The following is a 27,537-nucleotide window of genomic DNA, read 5'->3' as shown; positions in this document are numbered from 1 at the left end:
TGCTGAAAAAAGTCGTCGTAAACGTAAGTTCTTCTTCCACACAATTTGTTTTCAATTAAGTCGAACGTTGTTCTCATTTAAAAGAACCAAAATCTCATACCTGTGCAGAGTGTGGCAAGCAATTCAGTACGAAACACATTCTGACCGCACATTCAATGATCCACACTGGTAAGTACGAAGACACTCATTGTTTTTGCCCGGGCCAGAATTTCAGTGATATTAACTTTCAATTTGCTATGTGTAGACGAAAGGCCGTACCAGTGCTCGCAATGTGACTATGCTAGCAGGTATGAAAGCTATTTGATCAGTCATGAAAAGATTCATTCCGGTAAGTGAAAAGAAAGTTCAACTCAAAAGAAGATCAACCCACTGACCCACAAACTAAAAAATCCCAAAAATTTTGTTTCACAGACGCGAGGCCATTCGAATGTTCGACCTGTCATGCTACGTTCAAACGTAAACAAAATCTAACCGATCATCAAAGGTCTCATAGTGGTAAGTGAAAGTAGATCAGGAAGACAGTTGCTTCCGGGCATCAAGTCCAGTTTGTTTATCGATTCACACGAGTAAACTTTCACTCATAACCATTTCCGGTCTGAAAAATTTGGATTTTGTTTTTTTTACGAAAACTTCTTTTTCAGAAAATGAGTTCACGTGTGACTACTGCAATAAAACATTTCGGTCTAAAACGTACTTGAGGGATCACAAGAATATTCACACCGGTTTGTTTATCGACTCCGAAAGTGGGCACATCTCGAAACAAATTGAAATTTTTGATTGCAGGTGAAAGACCGTACGAATGCAACGTGTGCAATAAAACGTTTGCCCTAAAAATTGCGTTAACCAATCATCGTAGACGGCACAGAATTGCTACTGTCTAAGATTTATATTATGGGAATAACCTTTGGAATGATGGTGACGTACTTGTTTGGTATATTGACCGATGGATTTAGTTTTGTATTTCGTATCTCCTTAATTGAATTCTGAATAAATGTCTCCTCGTCGAGGTGTGTGTCTGTCAACAAAATATGTTGACATTCGGTCAAAATTTAATTATTTTCGCTCCATTGATGCACTGTGTCTATGTAACACATTTATCCACTTTCCAATTATGAGATTATGATAGGGCTTTGGTCTGCGGTATTGTCGGGCATTTATTGGCAAAAAATCTGACGCTCCCTATTTCATTGGCGATTACCCAATACGTTGAAAGAGTTAACGTTCTGGTACAAAACCGGAAAAGTGAGACTACGATCAATGCAACTGCATCAAGTAAAGTGCTGTAACGTCAATCTATTGTTAGTCTTCTTTGGGTTGACACATTCATATCTGTAAGTCTTCCCCATCAACAAATCAAAGTTACAGCCTGATGATACTTCCTCGTCAACGACAATCGAGCCATTTTTCGGCACAACGCTCACATGTCTTCAATTCTGGATTTATCTGACCAATTTCTTGAGAACTTGGTAGCCGAGCTGAACCATCCTGAACATGCAGCTATCCCAAATATTGAATTTGATAATGTGGAGGAGAATTTATATGAAGACCTATCGGATGTACTGGACTCGTTAGCCTCTCCATTAAACGTTGCATTTCATAATGTTGATCAAAACTTAAGCGTTTTAAACTTGGACACTGACAATATCAGTTGTAGGGTTGACGGAAATATTACGGATGATGCAGAAAAAGCAGCACAGGGAGAGGTGACATCACAAGATGGTCAAAATTTGAGCCATATAGGATACATCAACCTTGACAAGTGGAGTCACAATCGGAACGTTGGTGTAGATACAATGCAAGCAGAACAAGCACCGTGCGAAATAACTTCGAAAATCGTTATTATAAACGAGTCAGGCTGTTCGAGCAGCAACATCGATTGTGACGATGGTGGAGGTTCTATGCGAGCAGAAAAAACAGCACCAAGTGAATTAACCTCACAAGTTGGCCCAAGCTTGATTGATTTAGGATGCGTCAATCATGACTCAGACACGTCAAGTTGCAATGTCAGTTGTAATGGAACGACGAAACTGAATTCTTTATGCGATCCAACGCTCAAGCAGAAGAAGTACAATGCTGCATTAGGGGACGAGATACCTCCTGTTTTGCCTTCACATGTTTGCCTAGATCCGAAGAGAAACAATAGCGCTAATGAATCGAATGCTTCCGTGTAAGGACACAGTTTGCGTTGGTAATCTCGTCACAGTCGTGATTTCAGACTATTTCAGAACCGGTGCGCACACTCTCAAAGTGCAGCATTGTGAACCCAGTGTTGGCGTTGCTATAAAGAATCATCAGATGGAAGATGCATTGCCACATGGAAGAACTGCTATGTCTGTGGACAGTATTGAGCAATCAGAAGATGCATCGCAACTGGACGAATGTCAGGTAATGGCAATTGATCTTTTGGTAATGCTGCCTTGATGTGAGCTCCTTGAATTACATGGATGAACGATGAAGTGTTGGAGTGGGCATTTTGTTGACATTTTCTCCGCTTGTGATTATCAATGAGACTTTTCATCTACTAACCGCTCCTCATTTCCAGGATCAAATAATTGGAAAAAGCTGCGAAATTCCTCTTAAAAATGCCGGAAAAGGTCGTCGTAAACGTAAGTTCTTCTTCTTCCACACAATTTGTTTTGCTAAAATCCAAGTCGATTTAGTCGATCGTTGTCCTCATTTAAAAGAACCGAAATCTCATACCTGTGCAGAGTGTGGCAAGCAATTCAGAAAGAAATCCGAACTGACCAAACATTTGTGGGTCCACACTGGTAAGGACAAAGACACTTATGGCAGAATTTCTGTGATAACATTTAAACTTCCAATTTGCTTTACGTAGGCGAAAAGCCATACAAGTGCGCGCAATGTGATTATGCTGGCACTAGAGCAAACGATGTGGCCAGACATGAAAGCACTCATTCTGGTAAGTGAAAAGAAAGTTCAACCGAGAAGACCCACTGAATTTCCACAAAATTTGTGTCACAGACGCGAGGCCGTTCATATGTTTGATTTGTAATCGTGCTTTCAAATTAAGCACTTATCTAGACGTTCATCAAAGTTCTCATAGTGGTAAGTGAAAATGAAGTCAGTAAGAGACCCACTGAGACAAAAACTAAAATTTCCAAAAAAAAATCAGACTTGTATTGAAACCATTCGAATGTTCGATCTGTCATGCTACGTTCAAACGTAAACACGCTCTAACCGATCATCAAAGGACTCACAAAAATGAAAAACTTAATTGCGTCTAGTTGTTTATAGTGCGTTGATTCACACCAGTAAGCTTCCCCACAAGTCATTTCCAGGTCTGAAAATTTTATTTTCATGTGTCGGGGCCGAAAATGAGGGAGTTTCGAGATTTTTCTCGGGTTTTCGACCCCTTACATGAAAAATTTTTTGAGTATCTGTTTTGGACGTTTGATTTTAGGCACTTTCGCATGTAGCCCTCACTTCGTTCGGGCTACAACTCGCGAAATTGCCTAAAATCAAACGTCCAAAACAGATACACAAATAACTATTTTGTTTTGTGCGAAAATTTCCTTTTTCAGGAACTGAGTTCACGTGTGACATCTGCAGGAGACCATTTCGGCGTAAGGAGTCTATGATGGATCACCAGAATATTCACACCGGTTTGTTTATCGACTCCGAAAATGGACACATCGCGAAATAAATTGAAAATTTTGATTGCAGGTACAATGCCTTATGAGTGCAACATGTGCAATAAAACGTTTTACCGAAAATCCAGTCTACATAGTCATCGTTCACTGCACAAAAAGGAGGAGAGTAGCCGATATATGATTTTTGACTGATTTCTAACAACGACGGCGACGTACATTTTCGTTTTTAGTCAGTGTCTTCGTGCTGCCGATGGATCAGTTTTGTATTTTGAATTCTGAATAAATGTCTCCTCTTCGAGGTGTTTGTCTGTCCACAAAACGTTTTGACATTGACCGTTGTCTTGTCCTAATATCTCGAATTTTTTTTCAAGCAAAATCATACCGAAATAGCAGTCGTATCAGTTATATGCCTTGAAGACTTTCCATTCATTTTCATTGGCGATTATCCAATAACGTTGAAAGGGTTAACGTTCTGGTACAACAACGAAAACATGTACGATCAACGCAAAACTGCATAACTAGTCATCAAGCAAAGTGTTTTTACGTCACTCTATTGATAGTCTTGTTTGGGTTGACACAATCATATCTGTAAGTCTACCACGTCAACAAATAAAATCAAACTTACAGCCTCGCCAACGACAGTCAAGCCATTTTACGGCACAAAGCTTACAACTTACATGGCGTCAATTCTGGATATATCGGAGACATTCCTTGAGAACTTCGTAGACGGGCTTAGCCATGCTGAACACGCAGCTCACCCAAATATTGAATTTAATAATGTGGAGGAGAATATGTGTGAAGACTTATTGGATGTACTGGACTCGTTAGCCTCACCAGTGTCTCCGTCAAGCGTTGCTGCTCATCATTTTGACCAAAACTTCAACGTTTTCGGATACACTAACTGGGACATTGACGATATCAGTTATGAGATTGATCGTTATATTATGGAAACAGAACAAGCAGCACAGGGTGAGCTAACAACACAAGGTGGTAAAAGCTTGAGCGATTTAGGAGACATCAACTTTGACTTTGACAGGGTCGTTGATGTCATGGAAAGAATAGCATCTCTGAAATGGAGCTGGGCGGGACATATTGCAAGAAGGACAGACGAACGTTGGACCAAAAAGATCATGAACTGGCGACCATATAAAAGACGAGCTATAGGTAGACCACCAGAGAGATGGACAAACGGAATTAAGAATATTGCAGGTACAAACTGGCAGCAAATGGTAATGGATCGTACGAAATGGAAAAAAGTTGGAGAGGCCTACATCCAGCAGTGGATAGAAACAGGCTGAAAAAGAAGAAGAAGAAGAAGAACTTTGACTCTGGAAATATCTGTTGGAACTTTGGTGGAGATGTTATGCAATTGGAACAAGCAGCACCGTGCGAAATAACTTCGGAAGTTCGTCAAAATTTGGAAGGTTTGCGATGCGTCAACTATGACTCAGGCCGGTCGAGCAGCAATATCGATTGTAACGTTGGTGGAGATGATATGCGAACAATACAAGCATCACCAAGTGAACTAACCTCACAAGTGGTTCCAAACTTGAGTGACTTACAACACGACAACTATGACTCAGACACGCGGAGCTGCAATGTCGGTTGTAGCGTTGGTGGAGATATAGTGCAAGCAGAGCAAGCAGTACCACGCGAATTAACTTCGAAAGTTGGTCAAAATTTGGACGGTTTGGGATGTGTCAACTATGACTCAGGCTGGTGGAACAGCAATATCGATTCCGATTGTAACATTGGTGATGGTGTTATGCGAGCAGAACAAGCAGCACCAGGTGAATTACCCTCACAAGTTGGTCCAAGCTTGATTGATTTAGGATCCATCGACTTTGACTCAGTCACGTCAATCTGCAATGCCAGTTGGAACGGTGATGTAGATGTAATGCAAGCAGAACAAGCAGTACCGCCCAACATAACTTCGAAAGTTTGTCAAAATTTGGACGGTTTGGGATGTACCAACTAGGGATGGGCGATATTGATATTGATGATCGATAATTATCGATTATCGATAATCGATTATCGATAAATTTTTTTATCGAAAATTTTCAAAAATAATATCGATAATCGATAATAATTGATATTTCGATAATTATCAAAATATCGATATCTCGATAATTATCAAAATATCGATATTTTGATAATTATCGAAAAATCGATATTTTGATAGCTACTCTAATATGAATATTTAGATAAATCAATACAAATGCATGCAGTTTTCAGCTGTAACTCTTCCATCTTTCCATTAGGATGATGATAAATTGGAAAGAGATCTCGAAAAGTTGCTGAGAACAGTTTTCAATTTCTTCACAGTAACATAACTTTATGAGTATCAATTATTTTCAGAAATATCAAAATTTGATAATTATCGAAATATCGATATTTTGATAATTATCGATACATTGATAATTATTGATAATTCGATAATTATCAAATTATCGATAACGATATGATATATCAATTATCGATAAATTGTTTTGATTGATATTATCGATAATATAAAAGGTCTCCCATCCCTAGTACCAACTATGACTCAGGCTGGTGGAACAGCAATATCGTTTGTAACGTTGGTGATGGTGTCATGCTAGCAAAACAAGCAGCACCAGGTGAATTAACCTCACAAGTTGGTCCAAGCTTGATTGTTTTAGGATCCATAAACTTTAACTCAGACACTTCACTCTGCAATGTCAGTTGGAACGATGGTGGAGATGCAATGCAAGCAGAACAAGAAGTACCGCTCGACATAACTTCGGAAGTTTGTCAAAATTCGGACAGTTTGGGATGCGTCAATTATGACTCAGGCTGGTCGAGCAGCAATGTCAGTTGTAGTGGAACGACGAAACTGAATTCTTTATGCGACCCAACGCTTAAGCGGAAGAAGTGCTGCAATTCTGCATTAGGGGACCAGATACCTCCCGTTTTGACTTTACATGCTCGTCTAGATCGGAAAAGAAAGAATAGCGTTAATGAGTCGAATGCTTCCGCGTAAGGACACAGTTTGCGTTGGTAATCTCTTCACAGTCGTGATTTCATACTATTTCAGATCCGGTGCGCCCGCTCCCAAAAAGCAGAATTGTGAACCGGATGTCGACTTTGCTCTGGCGAATCGTCAGCTGGAAGAAGTATTGTCAAATGAAAGAACTACGACGCCTCTGCACAGTATTAATCAAACAGAAAATGCATCGCAGGTAATTGTAACGGATCTTCTGTAACTGTTTTGATATGAGCTGTTGAATTACATGGATGAACGATGGAGTGTTAGAGTGGGCATTTTGTTGAAATTTATTTCCGTCCGTAATTTTTATTTCTCAGTTTCAGGTTCAATTAATTGGAAAAAATAGCGAAATTCCTCTTAAAAATGCTTCAAGAGGTCGTCGTGACGGTAGGTTCTTCTTCCGAATAATTTGTTATGCTAAAATGCTAGTCAATTGAGACGACCGTTTTTCTCATTTAAAAGAATCGACCGACTACCCCTGTGCAGAGTGTGGCAAACAATTCAAAAGAAAATCCTATCTGACCCAACATTCGCGGACGCACACTGGTAAGTACGAAGACACTTATGTCATTGTTTTTGCCCGTGTGAATAAATTTTAACTTTACGTAGGTGAAAAGCCATACAAGTGTACGGAATGTGATTTTGTTTGCAGCCATGCAAGCGGTTTGTCCAAACATAAAAGGACTCATTCTGGTAAGTGAAAAGAACGTTCAACTCAAAAGAAGACAAACTAAAATTTCCACAAAATTTTGTTTCACAGACGCGAGGCCATTCAAATGTTCGATCTGTAATGCTGCTTTCAAATTTAAACATGTTTTAACCGGTCATCAGGTGACTCATAGTGGTAGGTGAAAATGAAGCATAGACAGTTTTGTATCTGAGACAAACTGAAATTTTGAAAAAAGAAATTTTGAATTTTTACGAGAATTACTCATTCAGGTCGTGGGCCATTCACGTGTGACGTCTGCAAAAGACAATTTCTGCGTGAAACCTCGAAATAAATTGAGATTTTTATTTGCAGGTGGAAGGCTGTATGAATGCAACCTGTGTGATGAAACCTTTCCCCTGCGTTCCGGGTTAATCAGTCATATTAAATCCCACTAAATTGCTATTTTCTACGATTTCTAATATGGGAATGACGGTGACGTACTTGTTTGGTATATTGACAAAAAAAACATCATTTTTTATTCTGTGGAAACAAAATCCTTCGTGCTGCCGATGGATTAGTTTTGTATATTTTGTGTGAATGTAATTTAATTCTGAATAAATGTGTCCTCTTCAAGGTGTTTCTCTGTCTAAAAACCTTTTTGACATTGTCCTAACATCTGGAAATTGATTTTCAAGCAAAATCATCCGGAAATAGCAGTCGCATCAGTTATGTGTTATGCCTTGAAGAGTTTCCATTAATTTTCATTGGCGATTACCCAATAACGTTGAAAGGGTTAACGTTCTGGTACAAAAATGGAGAATTGGTGTCTTCGGCAAAGTCTCTGAGTTTTGGGAGTAGAATACGGGCGAAATGACCAAAACTGGAAAAGTTAGAAGCAGAAAACAGTGGCAAATATGAAAATTGTCGGGTAGTTGGATTTTCCTGTTTCAAATGTGGTTTTGGTATTATCTTTTGTGTTACGGGACATATAAAAATTGCTTTCTTTGTCTCTAAAAAAACTTTTGACATGTTATAACTGGCCTTAACCTTAACCTTAAAACTTACAAAAATTCTGATACCAGTCAAAAAACCCTCAAAGGGTAAATGTGACGCAAGTCCTTTATCTTACTTACAAAATAACTGATATAGCTGAGTGTTAAAACCTAGACGATTAGCTACCAGCTAGACTCTAGCAGCTTCTATTTATAGTGGAGTTTTGGATCGTTTAAGAGAAACACTTACTTCGGGCGTGTCGCCCTTTCAACGTTTGTTTTATTTATGTCCCTTTTTCTACGAGTAATCGATCGGTTTCAATATCCTCCCACCAATTATTTTCCCGAAATAATTTTACAATTTTGCTCCCACCGTTTAAACCAACTTATTTACTGAAGAAGCTCGTCGCATTAACTAGTTTCTATTTGTTCGTCCCATTGACCGTTGTTGTCCCATTGATCATTGTTGTGTTGTCCCATTGACCATTGTTGTCTCATTGACCATTGTTGTGTTGTCCCATTGACCATTGTTGTCCCATTGACGATTGTTGTCCCATTGACCATTGTTGTCCCATTGACGATTGTTGTTCCATTGACCATTGTTGTCCCATTGACCATTGTTGTCGCATTGACGATTGTTGTCCCATTCACGATTGTGGTCCCATTGACCATTGTTGTGTTGTCCCATTTACCATTGTTGTCCCATTGACGATTTACCGCGACTTCCAACACATGATTTCATAATGCGGTTTAGAACATGCAACGCATTTAACATCCTCCTTACATTGCTTGACAAAGTGACCGTACTTGAAACACCGTGAACATACTTTATTTTCATTGATTATTCTTCGTATTGATTCCAGTTGCATGTTATGTGCTTCCATACACTCTTGAGATAAATGACGATCTTCACAAAATATGCAATTTGCCGTTGCATCGCCATTCATGTATGTCGCCATTGACATTGTATCGTATTTCGATCTTGCTAACGCTCGATGCTCTTCAAGATCTACTTCTTGTCGAAGAAATTCCAACAAGTAGTCCAGTTCTCCTTTCGGTGATCCATCCTTTCCGTACATCGAACTCCTTTGCCACGCAATCAAGGTGTCTTCTGGTAGACTGGACTCTACCATTGGATACAAAAATAGGGATGTTTGTTCCAACGATATATTTAATGACTCTTAAGCTCGGACTTGACACACCAATTTGTCGTATATCGACGAAATACATGATCCCTTGTTGAGATTATTCAAACTCATTTTGAACAATTCACGAACATACACCTGAATCAGTAATTTCTTCTTGCCAAACCTTTCTTTCAATACTTCAATCACCTTCGGATAATTCGCTTCGGTTGCTGGAAATCCTTTAACGATATCATCTCCTCTCGAGTGTGGTTCCATCGATTGCATTAAATATTGGAATTTGTCTGTGGCATGCAACTCTTCATCCTCATGAATTTTACTGAAGTGCGCCCACCAGCTCAACCAATCCAATATTTTACCGATGAATTTCTTCAATTCTATCTTCGGTAACTTAAACTGACGTTTTTGAGACACGGAACTGATCGAAGATGCTTCATCACCTTGAACTACTTGCTCTGCTGATTTGATCTTCATTACTTCCTTATCGATTCTCATCTTAGCCGTAACGAGAAGTATTAAAATGTCTTCACAATCCATTGCTTCCTTCAACTGTTCTTCTTCGGTAACGTTCGGACCCAATAACATTTCGTTGAAGATTCCTTCATCTGCATCCTGAATTCTGGATTGTAAATCATTCAGTCTCTCAAATCTCGTCTTCAAACGGATGACATCTTTCACTGGATTCAACAATTCAGTTTCCAATTCGTTCAGGGATCTTGTAATGAGTCCACGAATAGGTGTACGGGCTTTTTTCAATCTGTCCATTTTGAAACTTCAGCGAATCGTCGAATTTTCTTTCCTTTTAATCTGACGCTCCAAAACCTTGTCCACCCGGGGGCGCCAAATGTTAAAACCTAGACGATTAGCTACCAGCTAGACTCTAGCAGCTTCTATTTATAGTGGAGTTTTGGATCGTTTAAGAGAAACACTTAATTCGGGCGTGTCGCCCTTTCAACGTTTGTTTTATTTATGTCGCTTTTTCTACGAGTAATCGATCGGTTTCATTTTAAACCGCAAACTGCGATCGACACATTATCAGAGTTTCACTTTGCGACCCCTTTATGTACCTAAGTACCCTGCAGTACAGTAACAGTAGACTTTCGAAAAAGCAAGATTTTTTTTCGTTTTTTGGGTTTTGGAGCCCATTTTCCCATAAGGAGACGCAAATTTCTTTTTGTAAAACTTTCTTTCAAAAATTTTTTGGGTCAATATTTTGTGGATAAGAATTTTACGTACGGCGCACAATGCATCACCCTCAGCGATATCAGTTATTTTGTAAGTAAGATAAAGGACTTGCGTCACATTCACCCTTTATGGGTTTTTTGACTGATTGGCGATTACCCAATAACTTTGAAAGGGTTAACGTTCTGGTACAAAAACGGAAACATGTACGATCTGCATAACTCCGCATCAAGCAAAGTGTTTTTACGTCACTCTATTGATAGTTATCTCTGTAAATCTCCCCCGTCAACAAATCAAAGTTACATCATCGACAACAACAACTGAGCCATTTTACGGCACAACACTCACTCACATGGAGTCAATTCTGGATATATCCGACCTAGAGAACTTGATAGTTGAGCTGAACAATCCTGAATATGCCGCTAACCCAAATATGGAATTTATTAATTTGGAGGAGAATATATGTGTAGATATTTGGATGTAGTGGACTCGTTAGCCTCACCAGTTTCTCCGTCAAGTGTTGCTGCTCAGTATGATGGCCAAAACTTCAGCGTTTTAGGATACGCGAACTGGGACACAGTCGATATCAGTTGTGACATTGATAGTTATATTATAATAATCCCATATAATCACCAAATAATCCCATATAATCCCGTAAATCCCATATAATGATTGTCATAAAATCAGTGATTTGCCCCTCGGAATACAACAAAAAATGGACGAACGGTTAATTTGAACCTTACTTAACGAAAATGTGTTTTCACATTTATAATATTGTTTCATTTTCACGAATATTTTTCACAATTAAAACACGTCTGCAAGGAAAAAAAATTCACTTCGTTCGGGCTACAACTCGCGAAATTGCCTAAAAACAATCGTCCAAAACAGATACACAAATGACTATTCCACTTTAGGTACATTTTTTCGGCAGTACATCGAGAATAATCACATAAGTTGCTATATCAAAACCGTTTCTTATGTCACAAACCTCGAAATTATGTTTTCAATTTTTTGAAATAAGTCTTTACTTTTAAGAAATTAACCAAAAACAATTTAGTTTCTATCACGGCGGCCATTTTGTTTTCACTATATTTCTATGATGGGTGTCTTCGATGTTCGATTTTCTATTGTTATTGAAGACACAATACGACCTTTATTTCAATTAAAAGAGATGACGCTATAGTAGTTTGTTTTTGTCCGAAGCTAAACCCTTGTACGCTCTTAACATTTTCCCACTTAACTCGAGCGGCCAATATTCATAAAAATTCCTTTGTCAGAAAACCCTACAAGAAAATGTTCAAATGCGTAAAAAATCCAATAAGAATCCTCAAGAAAATCCACAAAATCTTAGAAAATACTTTAACCTGTTACAGACGGCAAGCATATGACCAATATTATTATCGGGTCTATTACTTCCATCAATCGAAGTAGTTTTAATCTGTTGTTTTCAAATCTTGTACTTCGATTTTTAATCATGCATTTTACCATATAGAGGACCATATTACCCAGAGCTTGTCACTATTTTTGTCGTCGCTGTCGATAACAGATGAATAGCCGTATGTGACTGGTTAAAAGGCACAAGAAAATGAAAAGAAGAAAATCTTTGAAAACTTAGAAAAATCCTTGTAATGCGATGGCAAAATCCTTGAAAATCCTTTTTCCACGAAATGTAGTTCAAGAATCAAGTTCAGTTTGTTTCATCATTTTTATTGATTGACAGCAGTAAACTTCCACGCTTAACCACTTCCGTCCTGAAAATTTTGATTTCTTTACGAAAATTTCTTTTTCAGAAAATGATTTCACGTGTGACGAAGAAAACATTTCACCATTTGCATAGATCGCCATAAGAATATTCCGACCGGTTTGTTTATCGACTCCGAAAGTGGGCGCATCTCGAAATAAATTGAAACTTTTGATTGCAGGTGTGGAATAAAACGTTTGCCCTACGTTATGCGTTAAACCAATACTCTCTCTAGCAAACAAACTCTCTTAAAAAATCGAGTTAGGGTGTAAAATAAGTTTGAGAAACTCTGCTTCATCACAAGGCTTAAAGTGAACCGACTCATGAAAATTGCTACTGTCTAAGATTCATATTATGGGAACGACAGAAATGTACTTGGTACACACGTGGAATCAAAATCGTTTGTGCTGCCGATGGATTAGTTTTGTATTTTGAATGAACGTAATTGAATTCTGAATAAATGTCTCCTTGTCGAGGTGTTATTAATATTTGGTCAATACTAGATTACTATAACTGGGAAGTAACTATTTTACCTTACAAGGTTGGTAAAGGCTTTGCCTAGGGCAGTAATGGCCTTATTACTTTCCTAGTAAGGTAAAATTTAATTATTGTCGCTCCGTTGATGCACTGTGTCTTTGTAATACATTTATCGTTTATCCACTTCCAAATTATGAGACTATGAGAGGGCATTGGTTTGCGTTTATTGCTGGGCATTTATCGGCGAAAAATCTGACGTTCCCTCATTCATTTGCGCTTACCCAATAGGTTGAAAGGGTTAACGTTCTGGTACATATCAGAAACTTGTACGATCAACGCAAAACTGCATAACTCATCATCAAGCAAGGTGTTGTAACGTCACTCTATTGATAGTCTTGTTTGGTTTGAGATTCTACCTGTAAGTCTACCAAATCAAGTTACAACATCGACAACAACAACTGAGCCATTTTGCGACACAACGCTCACATGGCGTCAATTTTGGATATATCGGAGACATTTCTTGAGAATCCTGAACACGCAGCTCTCCCAAATATTGAATTTGATACTGCTGAGGAGAATATGTTTGAAGACATATTGGATGTACTGGACTCGTTAGCCCCACCAGTTTCTCCGTCAAGCATTGCTGCTCATCATGTTGGCCAAAACTTCAGTGTTTTAGGATGCACGAACTGGGACACAGTCGATATCAGTTGTGACATTGATCGTTATATTATGGAAGCAGAACAAGCAGCACCGGTTGAACTGACCTCACAAGTTGGTCAAAATTCGGACGTTTTAGGATACATCAACTATGCCTCGGGCTCGTCGAGCCGCAATATCAGTTGTAACGTTTATGGAGCTATGCAATTAGATCAAGCAGCACCGCGCGAATTAGCTTCCCAATTTGTTCCAAACTTGAGTGATTTAGGATACATCAACTATGAATCGTGCTCGTCGAACAGCAATATCGATCGTAACGTTGGTGGTAGTGTTATGCGAACAGCACCAGGTGAAGTAACTGACTTTAGTGATCTGGGATGCATTAACTTTGACTCAGACGCCTCAAGCTGCAATGTCAGCTGGACTCGAATGACTAAACTGAATTCTTCATGCAATGCAATGCTCAATTATTGTGAACCAGATGTCGACGTTGCTATCGAGAATCATCAGATGGAAGAAGTATTGTCAAATGTAGAAATTACTGTGGACAGTATTGAGCAATCAGAAAATGCATCGCAACCGAAAAAATGTCAGGTAATTGCAACGGATCTTTTAGATGCGAATTAGGAAGGATGAACGATAGAGTGTTGGAGTTGGCATTTTGTTGCAATTTATTTCCGCCTGTGATTACCGATACGGCTTTTCATCTACTCACCCCTTCTTATTTCCAGGTTCAATTAAGTGGAAAAAGTACGGAAATTCCTCTTAAAAATGCTGCAAAAGGTCATCGTAAACGTAAGTACTTCTTCTTCCTCGGCATGATATTTATGTCTTCCTAAAATGCAAGCCCATTAAGTCGACTGTTGTTCTCGTTTAAAAGAATCGACATCGTTCCACTGTGCAGAATGTGGCAAGCAATTCAGTAGGAAAGCTACTCTGATCATACATTCGAGGGTTCACACTGGTAAGTACGAAGACACTGATGTGGGATTGGTTTAGCCCGGAATGGAGTTTCGGTGAATTTAACTTCCAATTTGCTTTACGTAGGCAAAAAACCATACAAGTGCACGCAATGTGATTATGCTTCCGCTCAAGCAATCAATTTGTGCAGACATGAAAGAATTCATTCTGGTAAGTGAAAAGAAAGTCCAACTCAGAAGGAGATCCACTGAGACGAGGCAACTAAAATTTCCAAAAAGCCTGTCATCAGAGGTCTCACAGATAGTTTTTTTGCGTTTCAGAGGCAAACACACTGCAACAGACTGAAATTTCAAAATTTTCTATTTTTTATGGATTGTTTGGTTTGCTATGTTGCATCCAGGCATCAAGTCCAGTTTGTTGCACCAGTGAACTTCCCCACATAATCACTTCTGGTCTGAAAATTTTTATTTTGATTTTCTACGAAAATTCGTTTTTCAGAAAACGAGTTCAAGTGTGACATCTGCAATCGAACATTTCGGCATAAGGCATATCTGATAGATCACAAGAATGTTCACACCGGTTTGCTTGTTTAGCGGCTACTAAAATGGGCACACCTCGAATTAAATTGAAATTTTTGATTGCAGGTGAAAAGCCGTACGAGTGCGACGTTTGCAATGAAACGTTTGCTCTACGTGCCAGGTTATACAATCATCGGTACCAACGGCACAGAAAGGAGGCGAGCCGGAGTAGGCGATATGCGACCTTTGACGGATCTAAAAGGTGTTAGATCGACAGTGACGTTCTTGCTTTGTATATATTGACAATCAATTCAGTTTTAGTCTGTGGAAACAAAATCCTTTGTGCTGCGGATGGATTAGCTTTGTATATTTTGTGTGAATGTAATTGAATTTTGAATAAAGGTGTCCTCTTCGAGGTTTTTTGTGTCTGTTCACAACATTTTTTTCATCTGTATTACCGAATGGTAATGGTAAATTTAAGAACACCAACAGATGGTGCACGATCCATCAACTTTAGCCAACGAACCTATTTAACCAAGGTATGGTAATGATTGCAATTTTTGTTTTCGTTTTAAAGCGATGTTTTTCAGCGGACCTTTTAATAAGTGCCTTAAAAAGTATGGGTCCCTAGAAGCCAAAAACTACTACGATGCTTTTGTACCTAGTGAAACCGTTACAAGTTAGCCGAAGTAGCCAATTTTTTACCTATATTTTCAACTACTTAAATCTTAGTGCAGGTTAATCTTTAAAGACCCTATCTGCCGAAAGTACTCGCAGTTTCCGTTCCAACGAAACCCCATACGACTATGAGAGTTCATGTTTCTGGAAACAACTCCATAAGAAAAGTGCAAGTTTTGGGTTTTTGATCACCAGTGGCTACACACGCGTCGAAGAATTTGTTGACTGTAGCTCTGGCTTCCAGGGACCAATTGATCCAATTGCGGTATATTCGTTTTGAAAAGAATGCCTCTTAACATTTTCCCACTTAACTCGAGCGGTTAATATTAATAGAAATTCCTTTGTCATCCAAAAGAAAATCCTGCAAGAAAATTCTCAAATGCGTAAAAAAATCCATTAAGAAGCCTCAAGAAAATAAACAAAATCTTAGAAAATCCTTTGAAACGCTCAAGAAAATCAAATGAAAAGAAGAAAATCATTGAAAACTTAGAAAAATCCTTGTAATGCGATGGCAAAATCCTTGAAAATCCTCAGGGGATTGTCTATTTGAAAATCCTTGGTCTACGAAATGTAGTTCAAGAATCAAGTTCAGTTTGTTTCATCATTTTTATTGATTCAATCAAACATTTCGGCGTAAAACGTATTTGTGTTTTTTCTTGAATGATTTAGTAATCACCCAATGAGCTTGGATCACAATATTCACACCGGTTTGTTTATCGACTCCGAATGTGGACACATCTCGAAATAAATCGAAATTTTTGATTGCAGACGAAAGATCGTACGAAAAAGCAGAAGAGTAGCGGATATGCGATTTTTGACTGATTTCTTAAGTATTAAACGACGGTGACGTTTTGTATGTATTGACAGAAAAAAAAAACAATTTTCGCTTTTAGTTTTAGGTGAAAAACTCCTTTGTGATGCCGATGTATTAGTTTTGTGTAATTGAATTCTGAATAAATGTCTCCTCTTCGAGGTGTTGTGTCTGCCCACAACATTTTTTTCATCGGTATGGTACCATTCGCACCGAATGGTAATAGTAAATACAAGAACACCCGTTGATGGTGCACCTTCCATCATCTGAAGCCAACGAACCTTTAAAGATTTCGATTTTAAAGGATTCTTTCCAGCAGACTTTTTAGCCCCGTACGAAGTACGAAGGGGCTTATAGAATTACGACGCCGTGTGTAATTGATGGAATTCGAAGCAGACGGTAAAGGCAAAGTGTTTGCCTATGTTCATAGATAACGAATCCGCAATAAAAATTTTGTCCGTCCGTCCGTCTGTCACGTCGATATCTTGAGTAAATCAAATCCGATTTCAAAATTTTTTTTTGATAGTCAAAATAGTGAGGCAAAGTTCGAAGATGGGCGATTTTGGGTCGACCCTTCCGGAGCTGGGGCCCAATAAGTGCCTAACTGTTTTTCGACGATATCTCCAGACATTTAAGCACTACACTTGTAAGTGATACGTCAAATGAAAGGTATTTACAATACCGATCGACAAAAAAAACGTTTATGAAAATTGGATGACCGACTCGTGAGTTAGACCCCTTGGTGTGAACTAGGTACAGGGCGGCAAGTCGTTTTTGCTTGTAGGTTGGCCAAATTTGAACGTATTTAGATGGATTTTGCTTTATTAGATAGACCGTACCAATCAGGAAAAAAAAGTTTATGAAATTCGATTCACCAGAGCGTGAGCTAGGTCTCTTGGAGTGTGGCTACTCGGCCGTACAGTGAAGGTGGTGTTTTTTGTTAATATCTCGAGTAAAATTTGGCCGAATTTCAATTTTTTTTTTTTTGTTTGAAAGGTACTAACGAATGTAAAGCAGCCGTACTACTTTCCACCTCCTAACAAAATGGCCGTCGGCCGCCATTTTGGATTTTTGTAAAATCAATATAAATCGGTGAAAATGATACTTACTTAATTTTAGGTCAATTCGAAATTTGTGTTACATTTGAAAGGAACGTCGTACGAAGCTTCGTAATTGCGCTATGCGCAATTTTTAAGACGTACACACTTCATAAGAATTTTACTTTACCGACGTTTACGGGTGCAGTAGGCTTACGGTAAGAGTAGGGCGACGGACGAACTAGGGTCACGTACGCAATAGATGTACGGGTTTGTACGGGGCTCAGTCGCAGCAAACGCTCCGACTGTTCTGACGGCTCGTTTATATGTGCACTAAAAAGTATGAAGTCAAAACTACCTTTTAAAAAAAATCCTCGATGCTTGTGTAGCTAGTTACAAGTTACAACCTCGGGACCGTTACATATTCGCCGAAGTAGCTAAATTCTTACCGCTATTTTCAAGTACTTAAATCATAGTGAAGGTGAATCTTCAATCTGCCCCGAAAGCACGGGGGTGACAGCTCTTCGGGCTCTTCGTTCAAATATGTTTCGAAGAATATTTCACGTGAAGTTAGTTGATATTCAGAAAGTGAAAAGTCAAATTGTTGAATCATAACCAAAAAAGTTCGTTTTGTTATTGTGCTATTGGCATATTCGATTAGAAATAATAATTACAATTATTGATAGACAGTGATGTGTTATTATTAAAAAAAATATAATGGAAGGTGCAAACGTAAAATACAAAATCATAAACAATGAAGCCAGTTCGGCACGAATGTCCTGAAACTATTTCTAACGCCAAAAAAAATTGGACGAAAAACAACTTTAATCAACATCAGCTCGCCACAATCAGTAAAACAATTGTTTTTACACTATTTAGGATGGCATATGGTTTGATGGTCGACATTAACAACAGTATCCAACAAATGCCACATCGTTATAATTCGTCAACCATTGGGGTATATTCCAACCATTGGAAAAAGAATCGAAATAATTCTGCAAGTAAAATCTCTCTGACCGTTCCACATTTTACACTACATAGATCCACTGGCACGATGCCTTGACGATCGAGTACATTCTACATGAAGAGCATCAAGTTCAATGCCTACATCCACATTAAGTATGACAGTGGCAGGCACATGTCCCAGCCGGTTCTATTTCATCCGATTGTATCAGTGAAACGCAGAAGGATTCAGAGAATCAATCAAGCAAGTGACTGTTCCACTTGCGAATCGAGTTGCGATATTTTTTGACTCAATTCATTTCTCGTTCTTCAGACTGCAACACGGCTCAAACATTGCCGTTACGATGTGAAGACCGAAAGTCGCACCAAACATCCCGAAATCATTTATGCTGAGGAAACGCGTTGTGGCGAAACTGAAACTACTCCGAAGCGACCTCAAAGAACAAAACGAGACTGGCAGCAAAGACGGATGTAATAGACCGCATGCAAAAGGTACTGGGAATAGTCAAAGACAACAACGAAGAGAATCATCTGTTCAAGTTGATGCAAAAATGGAAGAATCTGTGGCTGACCAAAATCGATTCGCTGCTGGCAATTAATGACGACTGGATTAGTACGACAATTTATGAACACCGTCGAAGGATGCTATGTCACTAGAAATACATTGCAGGTGAGTGTGATGATAGTGTTCTAGGTACTGTCGTACCACTTGATCTCTGATGAATTATATTCGGATTGACAGGCGGAAAATTTGTGTCGAAACGTGAAAATAATTTAATGATGAACTGAACACCTTGGTTTCGTCATGGTTCAGTCAATTTATTCAAGTCTGGCACTACTGTCGTTGTTCAGGCAATGATAGTCTGGTTGTTTTAGTAATCAGCTTATGCAGTTCAAGTTTCATCAGAAGTTATAATTTTCCGGTGAGTAGATCATCACTGACTCCAATGAAACATTTTAACGTCATCAGCACAAAACAATATCAGATCGTGCTGATGCTCGGAACAGATTCAGTCATATAAAAGTTAGTCTAATCGTGTTGTAGAGATCGAAAATTGTCATGACTTGTAGCGGAAGTTTGCCGGTTTCCGTTACTAACTTTTGTATGACTTCACTGAACCTGTTCTGAGCATTAAATCATGAATATCAGCACATCAGGTGACACCGAAAAAAATACCGTGGTGTTGGCTTGCTATAAAAGAGAGTGTATACGTCTGAGCTCATCATTTATTTTTGCAATAGCTTCCATCCGAGAAGGATCTGCTGATGAATTCGATAGTTTGTTATCATTTAGTATTTTAAACAATAGATTCAGTTCAACAAATTAGTTTTTATTTACACGTTTCTGGAAAAGATTACACTTCTTTACATATCTGTAATCTATTATAAATCCTCTAGTTATCATGAAATTTTACTTCAACAAAAAGTAAATAATAAAAAAATAACTTCATTTAGACGTAAATTTGAATTAAATAAAAATGAATTAAATGAAAATGAATTAAATGAAAATGAATTAAATGAAAATGAATTAAATGAAAATGAATTAAATGAAAATGAATTATATGAAAATGAATTAAATGAAATGAATTAAATGAAAATGAATTAAATGAAAATGAATTAAATGAAAATGAATTAAATGAAAATATGAACTGTGAATGTTGTGAAACTGTGATTTTCAATTAAATTTGTCGGAGAACTTGCCGATTCCACGTTTTTTCATTCGATGATCGAAGGCCAGCTTCTGTATGGAATTAGCTTTTTCAGGTAAAGAGGTTATTTTCCCTGACAATATTTGGTTGATGTCATTGCAGAACGAAAGAAGGATATGATCAACCGCCAAATTTTTTAGTTTCCGGTCAATCACATCTAAATGATCTTTACATCCAATAAAGTGGACGGTCACTTCTTGGACACTAGCAAGAAGTTTTTGCTTAATGAGATCTTGGGAGCAGATTTTGGAAATAGTTTTCGTCAATTTATCGAGAAGTTTCTCGACACTAAGCAACGTAGCATCATCGTCCATTAGTTCGAAGTTCTCTGTACATTCCGTGCAGCTCATTGTTTTTAAAAGTTTCTGACATATTTTGCTGGCTCCATTTGAAATGATTGTGTGCTCAAGGAACTGTGAATTTGAGCCTTCGACGAATTCTGAGTGAGTGATTAGACCATTTTCAGAAACAAACTCATAATCCTTGTCCTCTGGATCGAAACTGACAAGCGAATCCAGGTCATCTGCTTCAGGTTGAACAAATGACGATGATGATGGCTCTGTGTACGACAACAAGGTCGAATCATTCGGTTGATCTTTACACACAGACAGGAACTCGTGTAAATTCGTTAGGAGTGCTGAAGAATCGTCGGGTTGGCAATTCGACTTCAATGAATTCGTTCCCGTAATATTATTTACGATCATCGTTCCGTATCCAGTTCGGTACTGGCTCGCCGTGGTTTTATTATTTTGGTTGCACGATTTCACGCAACCAAAGAAATTTTCAAGTCCATCTTGAGTGGTTTCTCTGGAATCATAGGAAAGGAACACATTTTCAGGAAAATTGATCAATTTTAGATGCTAGTGGAAAGTGAATCCCATTCACACTCACTGTGTCAGTATTTCACATTCCGCTGGCATTAAAACAGTACGTAAATGATGCTTGGAGGTTCAAATAAGATCATACAAAAAATTAATCCAATCGTCTTATGAAGACTCCGTGTGGAGATCAAAAAATAGAAGGAAGCCCATCTTACGCTAAATCTCTAAACAGGTCAGCTTCAGGTTCAAACCTGAACTCAATTCAGTTTTCAAGCTGAAGCTGACCTATTTAGATAGATTTAGATGTTTCCAACTGTTGTATCGGCATGTGCAACGGGAAGCGGAAACCTTTCTAGACAAATCATACCACTTTCGATATCCACCCGAGTTTGCTTCGAGACAATTGGAATAATTTTTGTATGACCTGATTTCGAGCATTATACGTAATTGCTTCTAAGTTATAGCTTAGCCTTTGTGATAATTACTTTCGTTTTTCTCACATCACGCTAGCTAAAAAATAAATTTTGAAGCAAAAAACAGGAAAGAAAAAAGGATAGGATGTTTTGGCATTTAAGGAAGGAAAACCATAAAATGTCACACTGAAAAATAGTGGCATCATCATTTCAGGACTGAAGTTAAACCAAATGTGGATAACTTTAAATGCTAATATTGGACGTGATGAATGTTATCGAGACTGTCGTATTTCCTTAAGATTTCCAATTTCTTTCGGTGCAAATCAACGTTTCGTTCCAGTAAACACCAGATCATATAACTGAGATGAAATGATACCTTATCTGTAGTTTTGGAATATCAGCTTCAAAGCACGTCTTTGCCACCTGTTGGTAACCTCGAATGGTGGATTCAAACTTCTTCAGTACTGATGAACGGTTGTTTCTAGCGCCAGTGCCTTTGTCAACGAAAAACATGTTTTCGAGCATCACCAAAGCATACTCGTAAAATTCTGAATGGATTGACTTTGGCGTTACAGCGCTCTTAAGCGAATCGACGGGGTACTTAACGGAACCGTTAACGCTGTCGAAAAGGTCGTTTATGAATAAAACCAACCGTGCAGTTGTGGTGAAATCATCTGGCAACATTCCATCGTTCACGCAATCAAGCATCACAGTTCCGACAGTGTTGCTGAACACTTGTGTAGCTATCGACACCTTCATCTTCAACTTATTCGGTTTCAGGTGTTCATCCGTCAAATTCGGCAGCTTTCGCCGTAAAGCACGTATACCGTAAAGTTGATCTATATCGTTCCATGTAGCAATTTGAAGTGAAGCGTCGTAATCCGTATTGCCAGGTTGCCAACGTTCACCAATGAAATGAGCGATGTTTTTCACCTCTAAATTATTCCTGACCGCCTTAATGAGGTGAGATGGGTCGTAGGTGTGTGTTATTCGATGTCCATTTACTGTATATTGCAACAAATCTCCAGTTTGTTGGGTTTGACTTGTATTCGGATATACCAGTTCATTGACTGCGCTCGCATTGACGCTGCATGTATCGCACACGGAGAGTATCGGTACCAGCCCTTTAGAATAAGATAAAGACGTGGTCAGAGACAGACAAATTTTATGCACATTAAGAGACATATCGTTAAAACTTCAGGTGATTTTATTAACTTTGGGCACAAGCGGTCTCCGATTTTAATGAGTGATAGCTCGTTGGTAGAGTATATGTACTCCTTGGTGCGAAAATATGGAAGATGTTCGGAGAGTCCGTCTTCCCTGCAGCATCGGTGTTCGACGGAACTGAGTATGGGGTTTTGTAGCTGACCTCATTCACTATCGTTCCACATAAAATGAACCCATACTTTTGTGCTTAAAGCCTAAATTAGTCTTGGAAAAAAGCTGGTGCCAAAATACAGATTTTTCCTTCTTTCTGGGGACTCTACAGCTGGAGCGGTGCTATGGCAGTCATTTTTTATCGTCTACTTTTCTTTTATCTTATCAATAGAAAAAGTCTTCGCTATGTCGCGAATATATGTCGTTACGACAGATCCAGTGTTAGTAATATTAAGAGAAAAAACATTACCTTTTTCTTGGCGGATTTTAGTCAAATATAGTGTTAGCGTATAGCACATGACCTAAGGACTCCGGAACAGTAATTAGTTTCAATCGGACCAATATTTGCTACTCAACAGGAGTTTGGAAAAACGAAATGATCAAGTGGGAGCAAACGGTTTTCCAAACTCCTATCACGTAGCAAATTGAAAAACTAATTACTGTTCAGAAGTCCTGAGATCATGCGCTATACGCTAACACTTTATTACTAACACAGGATCTGTTGTAACGACATTATGTTCGCGATATAGCGAAGCGTTTTTCTATTGATAAGGTCAAAGAATAGTAGACGATAAATAATGACCACCGTAGAACCGTCCCGAACGCTGTTGAAGCAGATGTGCCACCAGAAAGAAAGAAAAAAACAGCATTTTGGCACCAACTTTTTTCCAAGACTTTTGTAGGCTTGCAGCACAAACGTATACGTTTACTGGGCTCATTTATGTGTGGAACGATAGTGGGTGAAGCCAGCTACAAAACCCTATGCTCAGTTCCGTGGAACACCGATGCTGCAAGAACATCTTCCATATTTTTAGTCATAACTCTTGTGGATCTACTCGCACCAAGGACTGCGTATACTCTACCTGTAGGTCTTTCCAGGGCCGACATTTGTACAACATTAAAATAATTTAAAATAATTTTTTCTTGAGTTATTGCCGAAAAACTGTTTTCTGTGCCCTCTGACATGTCTTTACTTTTGAACGCTTTTCACAGAAAATAATTTTTTTTGGAATAAGTGAAAGATCAGTGTTTCATAGAAAGAATTGAAATACGAATCCAGCGAGTTGCCACTCATTAAAATCGGAGACCGCTTGTATGACTCTTAAAAGAGCAGAGGCATTCCATTCATTAATGTCATGGTATAAGATAGATACAAATATGAATAATCGATAGACGTGAATCAAAAACTTTGTGAAATTATTAGGATGCTTTAAACGGCTCGACATTTTCCACCAAATCAAAATGACCTCAATTGTATCTATAAATGTACACTGTACATTTGCAGAGTTTCATCTCTATTATCTTATTGAAGCAATGACGAAAAATTCTTCACTTTTATAGTTACCTGTAGCGGATACTCGTTCTATCATTAATTTGATAAGCTCTACCAATTCAAATGAGCTCAAGCCGTTCGTATAAAAGTATCCGACCGATTGCTTAAATGATATTTCGATTCCACGAACCATAAAGGTCAATGCGTGAGTCGCAAAAATTGGAACTTTCGGTTTGCACATTTCAACAAACCCTTCGATTTTATCCATCGACTGGCAATAATCCAAGTGTTCATTAAGGGAGACCTCGTCCCAACCGATTGAACAGTATTTGTCCTTTTGATGCCACTGTGCTACGATATTTTCGACGGCAGCCAGAACTTTCGAATCAACTCCGGATTTAAACATTAATTGCGCGCTGTAGCGGCCCAAGGTACGTTTAGTGGGCAAACAACACCATTGTTCGTTAAAACGGTAGCTTTTCGGACCTTGTTTGTACATTGCTAGGCAAAGGCTCTTTTGTTCAGGTGTGTAGCGTCTTCCGTGTTTTGATCGTCCGCAGTTTTTCAGTTGCATAGTAATGAACTCCATCAGCTGTTCATTAAACTTGGTCTTTAAATAATCGAGGACTGTAGAATCATTTAGTTTGGTGTTTTTGACTTTCTGCTGTAGGACCTTCACACGTCGCTTGTAGTAACTCAACGTATTCGAGCGTGGTTCGTTCTAGAATCGAAATAAAAAATCTACGTAACACAGGGAATATGTCAAGTACAGACAATATACATAAATGGTTCAAAGTAAAAAATTCAGAGTGTAAAAACGGACAACGGAATTCAAGCAACTTGTAACAACAGCAAGAAGTGCCGATATACAACATAAAGCTGTGAGGGATTCTTTTGAATTTCGACTAAAAATTTAATCAAATAATTGCATTAGGGAGGTCACAGCCCTAGTCAAAGTTCACCGAGGTTCCATCGATTCTGATAAATTTTCCGGAGTTCACATTTTCGGCCGTTTATCATCAAATTTTTTGCAGTTAATATTTGCCCCGGAAGTACTAGACCTCAGCTTTCCAATGAACCCATACACGCCCGTGTCTTCTCCACCTTACGGGAATGTAATCCGGACACCGAAACCACATTTTTCGACTTTTGACCGCTTACCATCGGCCAGGTATGGAAGATCAAAAATATCTGAGACCTGTTATGGGGCCTAGACACCAAGGCCTAACTAGGAATATTTTCCCCAAAAAATAGGAGGTCAAGACATTGTACGAGTGTTTATGCCACTCTGGAGTATACGAAGACTATGACTAGATATTTCTAAGAAATACAACATTTCATATGTGCAACACCAGTAGCTTGAAAAAAATGAAATCTGCCATCTAACATTGTAGTTTGGGTTAATCACTCTGAGTCGATACATTACTAAGGTGACGAAGAATCTCCAATCTCAATTTCCGTAAATGATATATTAAGTAAGGCGGTCAAAAAAGTGACTGACCTGAAACTTCAGGTCAGGTCAGGTTTTCATTTATGAAGAAACCTGACCTGATCCGAACCTGAATTTATGAAACCTGTCAGGCCAGGTTTCAGGTTGACCTGAATTTTTCATACAAATTTTCAGGTCAACCTGTCAGGTTTCAGGTCAGGTCAGACCTGATACTTCTAATTAGGTTTCAGGCAAAATCAGGTCAGGTCAAAGTTGATTGAATCAGGTTCAGGTCGAAACAGGTTCAAATATTTTCAGGTCAGCTTCAGGTAAACCTGACCTGTTCCGAGCCTTAATATTAAGGGCTTTTCTAAGTAAAATGACAAAATTGTTTTCGATTTCCATGGATACCGATGTAAGTATACAGGCGACCCTAAAATAATTTTTCCATTTTTGTGTTACAAAATCAAAATTCTAAAGAGAAAATTGAAATCGGAAGTGGAAAATAATGGGAATGATTGAGGTTTGAAAATTCTTCGACATTGTTAAGAGACCTAAGATAAAGTTGGTAACTTGCTTCCCTGAAATATTCTCTTTGATTAAAAAATCATTAAATAAATATACGAGACGATCACATTTATTACACATAAAACAAGACGGCACAAAACAAATAGACGTAGACGACATCCAACATGTCCACAAACCATGGCTTTGGAGCGATTGCCAATTTGACGTCCATTTCTTTCAGCTGCTCTAGGACCGTTTTTCGAGACCGATTCGACCGTAGAAGGTCCAGTGCCCCTTTCATCAAACTTGCGATCACTTTCAGGTTGATCCACTGATTTGTCCTTGTCCTAAGATATTTCAAAGGATATAGTCGACCAAGGTATTTATAATTCCTTCCGAAAAAAACTCACGGCTGGCAGTGAATTGTGCTGTGGAGGATTGGTAGAATTGATAGTCATCGCTGCTGGAACCTAGATTAGAATTTGAGTCATTAAGTGGTTACACAAAACATGAATGAATGTCTGGTAAGTTACGTTAGTATTATTTGGCAGGAACAGGCTCGGTGCGCAATCCTGCTTCACAATGATCTGTCCTTTTCCATTTTTCGTGAGATCAGATTCTTGGAAGTGTTTTCTACACACTTTGTAGAATGAACTCGATAGTTTGTTATCATTCAGTTTTTCAATCAAATGTACCGCTTGGGCAGCCGCAATCCACTTTTCTGCGATTTGCTTGTTTTTGGGGAAACTGTGGAAATTATTATTTCCAACAGTACCACAGTCTTTTACACAACATTGTATCACCATTTTAATCAAATAATTTTTCTGATTATTAGAAAATTGATTGAAATCAAAATTCCGGAGTCGTTAGTTGCTTATTGTTTAAAATTAAAAAACGAATATGTCAGTTGAGCGCAATGAAGTTAGCTATGCGGTTGATAGAAGTGTATGTGTGCGCCGAGGTAGTAAAAAAATAAAACAATGAGCTGACAGACCCCTGCCCGAAAGTACTCGAAATTTCCTTTCCCACGACAACCCTAGCGACTATGAGAGTTCATGTATTGTCTACAGATACTCCAAAATAAAAGTGCATGTTTTGGGTTTTTGATCACCAGTAGCCACACAAGCGTCGAAGAATTTGTTGTCTGTAGTTTTGGCTTTGATAGCATGCATCATTTTGTATAGTTAGACATAGTTGGTACTTTTCCACAAAAATCGGGTTTTATTTTTGGAGATTGTATATTCTTAAGATTTTGACATTGTACAGCAATCTCCCGGTGGTTAAATAAAGAGAAGAAAAATAATAAAAGAATGGAAATTATGAGCAATTGAAAACGATAATTGGCGCCGGAAAAAGAAACGAAATCATGAGGAGTGTAAAAACGAAAACGAAATGATAAAGAAAAAACAATTTGTTGTTTTTGTTTTTTGTTTGTAACAAATTCCAAAACAGAAAATTTATTTTCTATTTGAACACTAATATATATATATAATTTAAATTTAATATATGATATATAATTAATACGATACGGTAATCAGGAAAACAGAAATAAATTTACATTTGGAATGTACAAATTGAATTTATTTTTTTTGTTTTTTTTTTTTATTTTTATTTTT

At 38.2% G+C, this 27,537-nt stretch overlaps 4 protein-coding genes and 1 long non-coding RNA gene across 5 annotated transcripts; 3 read left to right on the top strand and 2 right to left on the bottom strand.

The window, feature by feature from the left end:
• The first annotated feature begins 1,933 nt into the window (after window positions 1–1,933).
• Window positions 1,934–7,898, top strand: LOC119079120 (zinc finger protein 248-like). The gene is made up of 6 exons (XM_037186946.1): window positions 1,934–2,385; window positions 2,543–2,606; window positions 2,685–2,768; window positions 2,837–2,920; window positions 7,379–7,462; window positions 7,640–7,898. The coding sequence occupies exons 1-6, from the start codon at window positions 2,149–2,151 to the stop codon at window positions 7,720–7,722; spliced, it is 636 nt and encodes a 211-aa protein (XP_037042841.1). The 5' UTR covers window positions 1,934–2,148; the 3' UTR covers window positions 7,723–7,898.
• On the bottom strand, window positions 3,143–7,477 carry LOC119079139. The gene is made up of 3 exons (XR_005088105.1): window positions 7,377–7,477; window positions 6,529–6,535; window positions 3,143–3,213 (listed from the first exon to the last, which is right to left on the bottom strand). It is a non-coding gene; the product is annotated as an uncharacterized LOC119079139 (long non-coding RNA).
• LOC119079127 lies at window positions 6,278–6,905 on the top strand. Its single transcript, XM_037186956.1, has 2 exons — window positions 6,278–6,608; window positions 6,667–6,905. The coding sequence occupies exons 1-2, from the start codon at window positions 6,337–6,339 to the stop codon at window positions 6,833–6,835; spliced, it is 441 nt and encodes a 146-aa protein (XP_037042851.1). The 5' UTR covers window positions 6,278–6,336; the 3' UTR covers window positions 6,836–6,905.
• Window positions 7,899–13,126: 5,228 nt separating the features above from the next.
• On the top strand, window positions 13,127–15,314 carry LOC119079082 (zinc finger protein 813-like). Its single transcript, XM_037186892.1, has 6 exons — window positions 13,127–14,058; window positions 14,196–14,259; window positions 14,345–14,428; window positions 14,512–14,595; window positions 14,884–14,964; window positions 15,030–15,314. Exons 1-6 carry the CDS (start codon window positions 13,291–13,293, stop codon window positions 15,170–15,172), a joined length of 1,224 nt encoding a protein of 407 aa, XP_037042787.1. The 5' UTR covers window positions 13,127–13,290; the 3' UTR covers window positions 15,173–15,314.
• Window positions 15,315–23,719: 8,405 nt separating this feature from the next.
• Window positions 23,720–27,510, bottom strand: LOC119079086. Its single transcript, XM_037186902.1, has 4 exons — window positions 26,455–27,510; window positions 26,332–26,391; window positions 26,119–26,268; window positions 23,720–24,706 (listed from the first exon to the last, which is right to left on the bottom strand). The coding sequence occupies exons 1-4, from the start codon at window positions 26,725–26,727 to the stop codon at window positions 24,011–24,013; spliced, it is 1,179 nt and encodes a 392-aa protein (XP_037042797.1). The 5' UTR covers window positions 26,728–27,510; the 3' UTR covers window positions 23,720–24,010.
• Window positions 27,511–27,537: the final 27 nt, after the last annotated feature.

The sequence above is a fragment of the Bradysia coprophila genome, unplaced genomic scaffold (assembly GCF_014529535.1).
Source record: "Bradysia coprophila strain Holo2 unplaced genomic scaffold, BU_Bcop_v1 contig_297, whole genome shotgun sequence".
Lineage (NCBI taxonomy): Eukaryota > Metazoa > Arthropoda > Insecta > Diptera > Sciaridae > Bradysia > Bradysia coprophila.
The sequence above is the reverse complement of the archived record's forward strand: the minus strand, read 5'-3'. Positions and strand labels throughout refer to the sequence as shown.

Excerpts from the sequence above, each read along its gene's own strand:
- LOC119079120 (XM_037186946.1), top strand. The coding sequence starts at position 2,149 with ATGAATCGAATGCTTCCGTGTAAGGACACAGTTTGCGTTGGTAATCTC. Across the intron at positions 2,607-2,684 it reads CGGAAAAGGTCGTCGTAAAC|AACCGAAATCTCATACCTGT; the intron begins GTAAGTTCTTCT and ends CTCATTTAAAAG. Across the intron at positions 2,921-7,378 it reads ACATGAAAGCACTCATTCTG|ACGCGAGGCCATTCAAATGT; the intron begins GTAAGTGAAAAG and ends TTTGTTTCACAG.
- LOC119079127 (XM_037186956.1), top strand. The coding sequence starts at position 6,337 with ATGCAAGCAGAACAAGAAGTACCGCTCGACATAACTTCGGAAGTTTGT. Across the intron at positions 6,609-6,666 it reads AATGAGTCGAATGCTTCCGC|ATCCGGTGCGCCCGCTCCCA; the intron begins GTAAGGACACAG and ends ATACTATTTCAG.
- LOC119079082 (XM_037186892.1), top strand. The coding sequence starts at position 13,291 with ATGGCGTCAATTTTGGATATATCGGAGACATTTCTTGAGAATCCTGAA. Across the intron at positions 14,260-14,344 it reads TGCAAAAGGTCATCGTAAAC|AATCGACATCGTTCCACTGT; the intron begins GTAAGTACTTCT and ends CTCGTTTAAAAG. Across the intron at positions 14,965-15,029 it reads TCACAAGAATGTTCACACCG|GTGAAAAGCCGTACGAGTGC; the intron begins GTTTGCTTGTTT and ends TTTTGATTGCAG.
- LOC119079086 (XM_037186902.1), bottom strand. The coding sequence starts at position 26,727 with ATGGTGATACAATGTTGTGTAAAAGACTGTGGTACTGTTGGAAATAAT. Across the intron at positions 26,392-26,454 it reads TCCTGCCAAATAATACTAAC|GTTCCAGCAGCGATGACTAT; the intron begins GTAACTTACCAG and ends ATTCTAATCTAG. Across the intron at positions 24,707-26,118 it reads GCAATCGCTCCAAAGCCATG|AACGAACCACGCTCGAATAC; the intron begins GTTTGTGGACAT and ends TTTCGATTCTAG.